This window comes from Abramis brama, assembly GCF_963993115.1.
Source record: "Abramis brama genome assembly, chromosome: 21".
NCBI classification, from domain to species: domain Eukaryota; kingdom Metazoa; phylum Chordata; class Actinopteri; order Cypriniformes; family Leuciscidae; genus Abramis; species Abramis brama.
Genome location: NC_139983.1, coordinates 18,898,528 through 18,908,491, shown reverse-complemented (window position 1 = coordinate 18,908,491; position 9,964 = coordinate 18,898,528). Strand labels below are relative to the sequence as shown.

The following is a 9,964-nucleotide window of genomic DNA, read 5'->3' as shown; positions in this document are numbered from 1 at the left end:
CGCCCATGATGGATTGAATCTGTCCATGAATAAAAACTGAAGCAGCTAGATACGTTTTTGGTGTAATTTAATTAATCTATGCTCATAATTGTAAATAGGCTAACAGTAATGTTTTTAATGTACGTACTAAAATAAAATGCACTGTAATTAATTTATATATAGCCTACCACAGTTAGTGATAACTAAGACAACCATTGATGTTGGCTTGAGAAAACCTGAGCAGAAAGTTTGAAATAGATTTAATATCTTGAAGTTTGAAGATTTATGTTTGAAGCGATTTTAAAAGCTTGAAGTTTAGGTTTTAAGACCATGCAGTCTACCAGACAGCAAGATAGATAAATAAATAAAGTTTAGTTTACTAAGTTTACTTTACACAGTAAATTAAGTTTAGTTTACTGCTATTAAAGCATTAGAGTATAACTGAAGTAAAACCTGCATTTATAAGTTAAAATAACAATTATGTTAATTAAACAGAAAATCTAGTGCAGTTGTTTAAACATTTTTGAGTTAAAATAACAATTTTACTTGTTCATTCAACTTTCAGTAGTTGAGGACAAGAAAACTTAAAATTTCTTGTTGTCTGGACAATCTATTTAACTCTACACAAACAAATAAGTTGAAATAACTAAATTGCAAAAATATATTTTTTACAGTGATGGCCCCTTGCAGAGAAACTGACTGAAATGGGGCATGATATTGAATTTCAAATCAAGCTCTTCTATTTGCAGCATAAACACAGTGGGTGATTTGACTATCTCTGCCACTGATCTTTCATTCATAAAGTAACATTCAGTTTTAATAACAAAGGTGAAATATTTTTTCTCCTTTATGTTGGTCTAAATCGATTTCAGAACATTTCAACTCAATGAGCCACAACTCAGTCTGTGGGTGTGTCAGAGGCTGTTTCAATATGACTTCACTGGCTGCATAAATGCATTCATAATTTTATAGGTCAGCAGTATCAGGTTATGTTAGTGACCCTGGACTTCCCCTTGACAACCACATGACTGTCACCATTGTGTTCTGTTTAGTTTGTTTTCATTGGACTTGTCTGCCTGCCATCATGTCACGTGTCATCTTCACCGTCATTATCAGTTCATCCGTATCACCTGTGTCTAGTTAATTATCATCTGTTCCACCTGTGTTTCTGTCATTAGTGTTCATCAGTGTTTGTATTTAGTTCCTTCAGGTCAGTCAGTCATTGTTTGTTCTTTGTCAGAGTTAGCATGTTTGTACTTCCTGTCTGTCTGTACCCTTTGGAATTATATTGTAAGTAAAAGTTTGTATTGGAGCCTTTTGCCTTCTCGTCTTCTTCAGTCTACACTGTGACAATGACTCCCTCACAATGCAACACTTGTCCTTCACCTTTTTTTTATAGATTGCCTATAAGGCCATTCAAATATTGATTTGTGACATTATTTCTCTCAAGAATAGGAGAGTGGAGCGGTCATCTTTCGGCAGATTTCTTTTCTGTCTCCGTTTTCAGAAGAGTCTCTCACATGAAATTGCTAGTGCAGATTCTGCCTCTTCTTTTTCTTGATTTAAAATAACATCTTCATTTGTTATGAGTTGTTTGGGACCACAGCTGCAGAAAGAAATCACATTGCCACTATCTTATTATTTTTATTTTCATGTTTTGTGAAGAAACGTGACAAGCTAATCACAATTTAAAGTATTAATATTAGGATTCTGTCTCTTATTTCTTGCACTATATTTCCTTACTCTGCCCTGTGACCTCTACCTTCATGAGCCTGTGGTGAGCCATTCATGTGGCATTTTAACTTCTCATTCACCTGTCACTTCTCTTTTCTTTCTAATTTTATCAATTAGTAACAAAAATATTAATTTACTATCTTTTCACTTAAATATAACCATCAATTTGGTTTCTGAAGGAGAACATTTATTTTAAATCAATAATTTTAAGAATAGTCAAGAGGGGTAACAGCATGATTAAAGTCAGCAAATGACAAAAAATTAATCCTATAGCTGAAAACTGCACAATTTAATCATGTTTTAATGCATTCTGGGAACTTCCTTAACAAATCAGCAACATTGAAGATCAAATAGTCCACTCAGACAGCTCTGTTTGGGAGTATATTGTTGGTCTGACATGTTTAAATGAAGATTCACAGATTCTTTTAGAGCCTGTGAGAAGCTATATGTTGGATAAATTGTAATTGCTTTTATTTACAGTGCACTGTCATGTCTACTCACAGCTGTGTCTTCTGGCCTGTAGGTAGGACCATTGGGTTTTTTAGGGGTCTCGGTGGGTCAGGCCGGATTGAGGTTGCAGTATGACTCAAAGGCTTTGTTCTGACGAGATGAAACACTTCCTGAGCCAGGTGATGCTCAACAGGATCTTTTTTATCAATATTTTTTTCTCTCTCTTTTCAATTTGTTTTGAAGAGCCTTTGAATACTCTAACAAGACTGAAGAATTTCTGAGTGAAAGCAGTATGACAGTGAAAAGCAAAGAAACAGAAATTGCTTCATCTCTGCACAGCGCCACTCTCTCACTGTAACATAAAAAACAAGTTGCCGAGAAATTGCTCAAAATCAGGAAGTATTACAATGAGTCTGATATCTTTCATTGTTCTCTGTGCATTCTCTAATGGAAAAGTCAGGTTGTATTGTGTGTGTGTGTGTGTGTGTGTTAAGGCATAAAAAAAACAAAACACATTTTTTTTTTTATATAATAAAACATATTATTGACCGTACTGATAATAAAGTGTTAGGGGGTAACAGTTTAGGACCCAAGGACCAGATGTTTGAAAGAAGACCCGGAGTCAGAATTATAATAAATTGAAGAAAAGTTTTACTGAAGATAGTTTGCAGTTTCATCAGCAGAAGTCAGCTTCAAGACTCACACAGGAGTTCGTAGGCCGCCCCGCTTACAGTTACAAAGATCAGTTATACCCTTCACCAAGGTATAAGCTATACGTCCTTGCTTCAGGTTGCAGTTTCTGATTGGCAAAAAAAATAGATAAACCATAAACTGTTAAACATCTTCAAATCAGCAAAATCGCAATGCTGAGATTATACTCAGTGAATTTAGTTATCACAACATCCGTTCAGTGTTCTGTTACATCTGTAGCCGGAGCCATCGGCCCTGTATGGTGGAGACTAAAATGAGACAAAGTTGTTACTGGTCCTAAAATAAACTAGTCACACACACACACAAAAAAAACTCACTTCTATCGTTTAAGGTCTGTATTATTATTTTAAAGACTTCTTTAAAGTCATTCAGTTTTACTTTATAAAACATTTACAAATTGCCCTCTAAATGTATAAAATCTGAACTGCCTGTAGCATGATTTCTTTTAATATCTCCATGTCTATGGTTTTCAACTGAAACACTGTGCCTTACTATAAATAGCTTATTATCACTTATGACACAGGCTCAGATAACAGTTTTTAGCTGACATTGAATGGGAGAGACTGTGAGGCATTCAGGACTGGTATGCATGCATTTTCAAAAACTTCAAACCTCAGACTTTATCTACCATCTTTTAACTCTAGCCCAAATTAAGACATCTTTGCCAGAAATTACATGCGTTTTCAAATAAACATAATTTTTAGATATTTTTGCAACTCACATTTGTTGGAGTCATTAAATTTATATCAACCTGTATTCATCAATTCACTTATATTATTATAGATCTTTCCTTCAAAAGGATTCCCTTAAGACTTCAGTCTTTTGACCTGGTTTTTATCTCTTGTTCTTTCTCAGATGAAAACTTTGATACTGTCATTTAAACACTGATCTACTTTCAAACCCACATTAATACCAGAAATTTCTGTTACTTTCACATTTTCTCACCTTCTGAGTGGGCATTTACAATTATGGGCTAAATGGCCCTGCTGACCACAATTAAAACACTCTCTGTCATTTGGTGGGTTCGTGTATCAGCCTCAACTACAGCATCAGACATCTTGCCTATAGTTGATCACAGCTTGCAAACGGCTCCAACTTACTGCACACCCTTGAAGCAGTGTGTCCCAATCAGGAATGTAAACACAGCCACTGATAAGTGGTTCTCTGAATTCTTTTTACAGTCCACCAGTGGCGGATTCAGTCACAATAGCCAAATCATAATCTTCATCATTATCATTGGCAGAACATTAATTTTCATAAGCTGCATGGAAATGCTCAAAATATTCTAAGGGGTTTTTCACAGAGTTTCTGTTTATCTTTAGTCACACTTGTCCAAGGAAATGATCCCCGACTCACAATTACATTTACTTGCTTTTTGTAATCATCGGAAGCAATACAAGGCTAAAAATTAACATTTTTCAGTTTCTTTCTTTGTTTGTAGACAGTCAAGTTGTTGTTTATCTTGCCAATCGTAATCAAAAGCCTGACTATACCCATTTTCTTAATTTCTGCAAATCTCTTTGAAGTCAGAGCTTCAGAGCACAGCTGCTTACAGCGTTTGCTCTCTTCTGTCTCACTTGTTTCAGGACTGTTCAGGTTACTGATCAAGTTTCTCAATTCGTCAGCCATATCTTAATTACGGTTCAAACTCACCTGAAGTTATTGCAGAAATGGAGGCGATCTTTGAACAACACAGCTTGGCCTCTGCATGATGAAACTGCAAAGAATACTCCAACATGACTGTTGGTCCACGCCAATTTGGGTCACAACTTTTTTATTTTTCTCTCGGGATCGTTCCTGATGCATCCCTGGCAAACAACCCTATTTTTGTTAGTATCCCTAACTGCCTGATTCACTAAATTCGGGGATCCCCTATCTGAGATGGAAGAGATGGAGCAGGTTTCCGGCGCACTGGACCTACAATCCAGGGACGTACTCTGCTGGGGTGGTACTACACCAACAATGCCCAGCGGGGCCCCCACAGAGCACACTTCGCTTGCGCTGTCTGCTGCCGTTAACCGTAACGACGCTATCAGCGACTTCTTATACTTCAGTATAATTAATCCTCACTCTCCTCGTCAGAGTGAAGCTCTTCCGCTCTCCTTTTCCAATCTCTTCCATTCAGACAGCCCTAACCAAATAATAAAATCTTACTACCTTGTTTGTTGATTAGTCAGGGATGTCACCAAAGAATAATTTCCTGCACATTCTCCACCATAACTGTTAGGGGGTAACAGTTTAGGACCCAAGGACCAGATGTTTGAAAGAAGACCCGGAGTCAGAATTATAATAAATTGAAGAAAGGTTTTACTGAAGATAGTTTGCAGTTTCATCAGCAGAAGTCAGCTTCAAGACTCACACAGGAGTTCGTAGGCTGCCCCGCTTACAGTTACAAAGATCACAGCAGTTATACCCTTCACCAAGGTCTAAGCTACGTCCTTGCTTCAGGTTGCAGTTTCTGATTGGCTAAAAAAATAGATAAACCATACATATACAGATAGACGGAAGCATATCTCCATTGATTATGCAGCTAACACTCGGACCCTGAAGTTAGGCACGTCGTGACCTTCCAGTTCTCAGATTTGGATTGCTGGGCGCCAGCATGTCCAGGACAACAACTCATTAATCTCCAATAATGCCAGTGGTTCCTTAACCTGTAACCAAGAAGACATAACACACACACACCGACACACAGCTTTTCCAAGGTTGGATTTGGCTAGGCTCTAACTATAAACAGGAGAGTCCTCTCAAAACATCAAGATAATGCGTTCTTTCTCTCAAGGAGAGGAACACTTTAGTCTAACTGGAAAGTAAGGATTTAACAAAGAAATTTAAGTTTAAGTTCCTTAAACTATTGGCTTCAATTACCCCTATATGTTTTAACACGTTTAAGACCTTTCTCAAACACAAAACCAGTCCCTATTTCATTTCTGGAAGCTGGGATAAATAAGCAAGCACTGTTACTGCATTCAGATATCAAATACAGACATTAAAAAATACATGAAAAGGACATTTCAGTAATCACACTGGTAACTTCTATAACAAAGTAAAATCTCCAGAGAAGTAATTCAACTTGTGATATTTAGAAGGAAAAATATTGATTAACACCTTGATTATAATCACTCATTACGAATACATTGAAGCAGCAGTGGATTCCACTCCACCCCTTCAAAAGAGTCAGACAGTGGCCTAAATAAATATTCATCATTATAGATGAAAGATTTTATGATTTATGCTGATGTTGCTTTTTCATTATTTTTATTTTATTTCTCAGCTGCCTATACATTTCATGATCATACTCTCCTTGCTTGATCAAGGAGGCTGTGCTGAATAGACCAACTCTGCAAAAAATATAAACTTAAGAACCCCATGCAATGTTTATACAACATGATCAGTTTTAGAACAGGATCTATGAATGAGAGTTCCACTGCTACTGTCTTAATGCCCAGATTCCTGTTTGTGGTATTCTGTATTTTACCATGAGAAACCCCATGCTTATTTATCACATAATGTAATCCAGCATGAAGTAGGTTAGAAACAGGGAGGAGTTGAGACATAAATCATTCTATCTCTTGAAGGAATGACCTGGTTGTCACATTCAACCAGTAAAAAAAATATCTTATTACATGACCTCAAAATATATTGCCTCTAAATGCACTAAATGAATACAAATGATTGCAAGTGATTAAAATGATATTTAAGAAGAAAAAAATGCAAAGGTATTTTATGCACCTTTAAGGTCAGAATCAGTAACCTTAACTTGGATATGTCAACTCTTAAAAGTATTAGGAATTTCAGATCAATGTGTTTTAAGATCTGTGTGTGATCATTAGCGCTAAAGAGGATTAGACATTTGACCAAATGAATGTTTCTCATGCTTTCTAATGCTTGAAATAATTTTGTAGATACAATTAAGCATATGGACCGGGGAGTGAAGGAAAAGCAAACAATAAGTCTCCATCATGGATCTCAATTCAGGAGGCTGTTAAAAGCATTCCAGATGGCACCTCATTAAGTTAGCCAAGAGAATGCCAATATGTGCAGAGCTGTGATGGAGGTGGCTATATGACAAATATATGAGACTATTGTGTAAAAAGCAGTGGAGGATGTGCTAAATGTGCTCAATGATTATAGCTACATAATCTGCAAAAGTTGCAAGCAAATTGAAATTTCTCACATTAAAACACATGTAATAGCCTAACACAACATACAATTAGTTATACTGAAATTCTTATTTTACTGTAGGCTATATGTACATGGCAAATGAACAAAAACATTTGTGCTTAATCAATTAAGTTATTTAATTATGCTTAAAATAAAGATAGAATCTGTGTTTTCTTTCAAGAAAGCCACTGAGGTCAATAAGGGTCATGTGACCCACTTCATGCAGTAGCCTATGTAGGATTTGAGTTTATCATTCCACCAGCGTCAATCAAAGATTGAATAAAATCGCTTAATTGTGCTGTTGAATATGCTGACTTTCATGGGACTTTCACCTAAGTAATTTATAACGATAGGACTATATCTTGGCCTATTGTGGTTTGTCTCACGCAAATCTTCCAGTCTCCAAATTTGTTTTATGTTTGTAAAAAAAAAATCTTATGAAGTGATAAACAACAACAGTATTTATATACTCGAGCAAACGTGTTTTTGTGGCAGGCGAAAATAAGACATAGCCTACTTTTTGGTTACCGAAAAGTTATTTGAAATGCATTCTTGTGTAATGTAGAATGAAACTCGTTCAGTTCGTTTTGGCTTTCTTTGGCACGGTAAAAACAAAACAAAACAAAACTTGGCTACCCCCAAAAACTCGCTGAGTCATTCAGTGATTATTTGACCTGGGATTCCCTCGCACTCCATGAGTCCCGTGGAGGTGAATGGTGTGATAGTGTCCAGGGAAATCTCCCCGTCGCACTCAAACTGTCCGATGTTGGGCAAGTGCATATTTTTGTGATTCCGGGACACGTTCGATGTAACCGAATTCTTATCGAACGGGAGACTCGGCTCCTCTCGAGGGTTCACCATCTGGATGGCCAGCGGCTGCGCTTCCTTCTGAAGTGTCGTGTCGTGGTGATAGGACACCAGCTCGTTACTGAAATTCACCGTCTCAACGTTTGTGCTGGGGAAAATTTTATTGCAACCCAAAATCGAGGAGAACGCCTTCCTGAAGTCCGCGTTAAACGCGTAGATGACGGGATTGAGGGAGGAATTGGCCCATCCAAACCACACGAAGATGGTGAAGGTAGTGTCACTCACGCACTGGCAGAAGGGCACCATGCAGTTGAGTACGAAAAACGGTAGCCAGCAGAACACAAAAACCCCCATAATGATCGAGAGTGTTTTTAAAACTTTGGTCTCTTTCTTGAAGGTGGTTTTCAGCGAGTTCTCGTTAGAACAGTCGTTGGAATGGTGGTGGTTTTGCGCGTGCTCCACTGCCCTCTCCAAAGAGGAGATTCTGCGGATCTGTGTTTGCGCAATACGGAATATCCTCGTGTACGTGGCGATCATGATGATTACGGGGATGTAGAAACTTATCAGCGAAGACGAGATTGCATACGTCCGGTTTAGGTTGGCTTTGCAGTTGTCGCTGTAGTCGGTGCCATTACCCGCTGTGCCCTCCTCACCTTCCTCCGCCATGTGCCAGTTGAGTTGAACCGGGATGAAGGAGATGAGGATGGACAAGGTCCACGCCACCCCGATCATCATGAAAGCCACCCGGTGGGTCATCTTGCGCTCGTATCGGAACGGGCTCGCGATGGCCCAGTAGCGGTCCACGCTGATGATGCACAGGTTGAGGATGGACGCGGTAGAGCACATGATGTCAAAGGCTATCCAAATGCCACAAAACCGGCCGAAGAGCCACGTGCCCGCAACCGCGGATATCGCCTCCCACGGCATCACCAGAACGGCCACGAAGAGATCCGAAACCGCCAGAGAAATAACGAAAAAGTTGGTCACTTTGGAGCGCAGGTGCCTGAATTTGACCACGGCGGCGCACACGAGCGTGTTGCCGAGTAGTGTGGAGATAATAAGGAGGAAGAGCACGAAACCCAACAGAGCTCGCACGCTGTTCTGCCCGTCTCCATTATCTTGCTCCTGCGCTCCGTGCGCGCGGTCCTGCGTGTGGTTTGTACCGTTCTCCATCTCTACGAACATATCCGTTAATATTGCATCTCACCAAAGCTCTTCATAATGGCCAGTTACCTTGTTTTAGGATAGGCTATTCGTTAGGAATGACCTGTCCGATATCCAGCTCTGTCCCATGTTGGCAAGTTGGGAAACCTGCGTCCGTTCCCGGTGATGAGCGCGCGGAATGACCCACATTCATGCGCTGTTGAGTCTCGCTCGAGAAGTTCTCGCTTTGTGATTGGTTTATGTCCACACCGCTGACTCTGTGTGATCCACACAAACATTCATTCCCTCCGAATGACTTGCCAATTAACTTGAAATCTCATTTCAAAGGTCTGCAGGAATTATGGACAGAAGATACTGTAAACAATAACACTTTCCAAACAAAAGTGTTATGATAAATGACAATGGTAACAACTGACAATTGAATTATGGTTGTTATTATTATTAAAGATGCAAAGTTCTGCATGCTGTTGAATCATCCAAATTAGCTCGGATCGATTCAGTGGCATTCGTAATTCAGTGACATTCTTAATTTAACTTTTGGGAGTCAGTTGTAATTGGTTGAAGCGATTTAAAAGGCACAGTGATTGATTGATTGATTGATTGTTTTCGCTAAACATTATATATAATGAAGGTGATAACTACACATTTAAATTCAAACATTTTATTTAATTAAAATATGCTAAATTAATGTCAACTAACTCTCTGAATCATTTTACATAATTCTATTCAAAATTAGGGGGTTCAATCTTCAGATGGCTGGCAGGAGCCGCTACTGATGTCACGTGACCTGTCAGTGGCTGGCTAGCAGTCTGCCTTGGCAAGTTTCAGAAACCATTTATTTTTGGCAGTTTTTGTGTTTTGTGTTCCTCCCTCTCTAGCTCATTTAATATGCATCTGTTGATATGATTTTATGATCTTTTGTATGATTGAAATTTTGGGGCCGGTTATCCCAATT

At 38.6% G+C, this 9,964-nt stretch overlaps 1 protein-coding gene across 1 annotated transcript; it reads right to left on the bottom strand.

Annotated features, from left to right (window-relative positions):
* Positions 1-7,230: 7,230 nt before the first annotated feature.
* On the bottom strand, positions 7,231-9,166 carry LOC311072226 (D(1C) dopamine receptor). The gene has a single exon (XM_084097090.1). It carries the CDS (start codon positions 9,028-9,030, stop codon positions 7,693-7,695), a length of 1,338 nt encoding a protein of 445 aa, XP_083953216.1. The 5' UTR covers positions 9,031-9,166; the 3' UTR covers positions 7,231-7,692.
* Between the last annotated feature and the right edge of the window lie 798 nt (positions 9,167-9,964).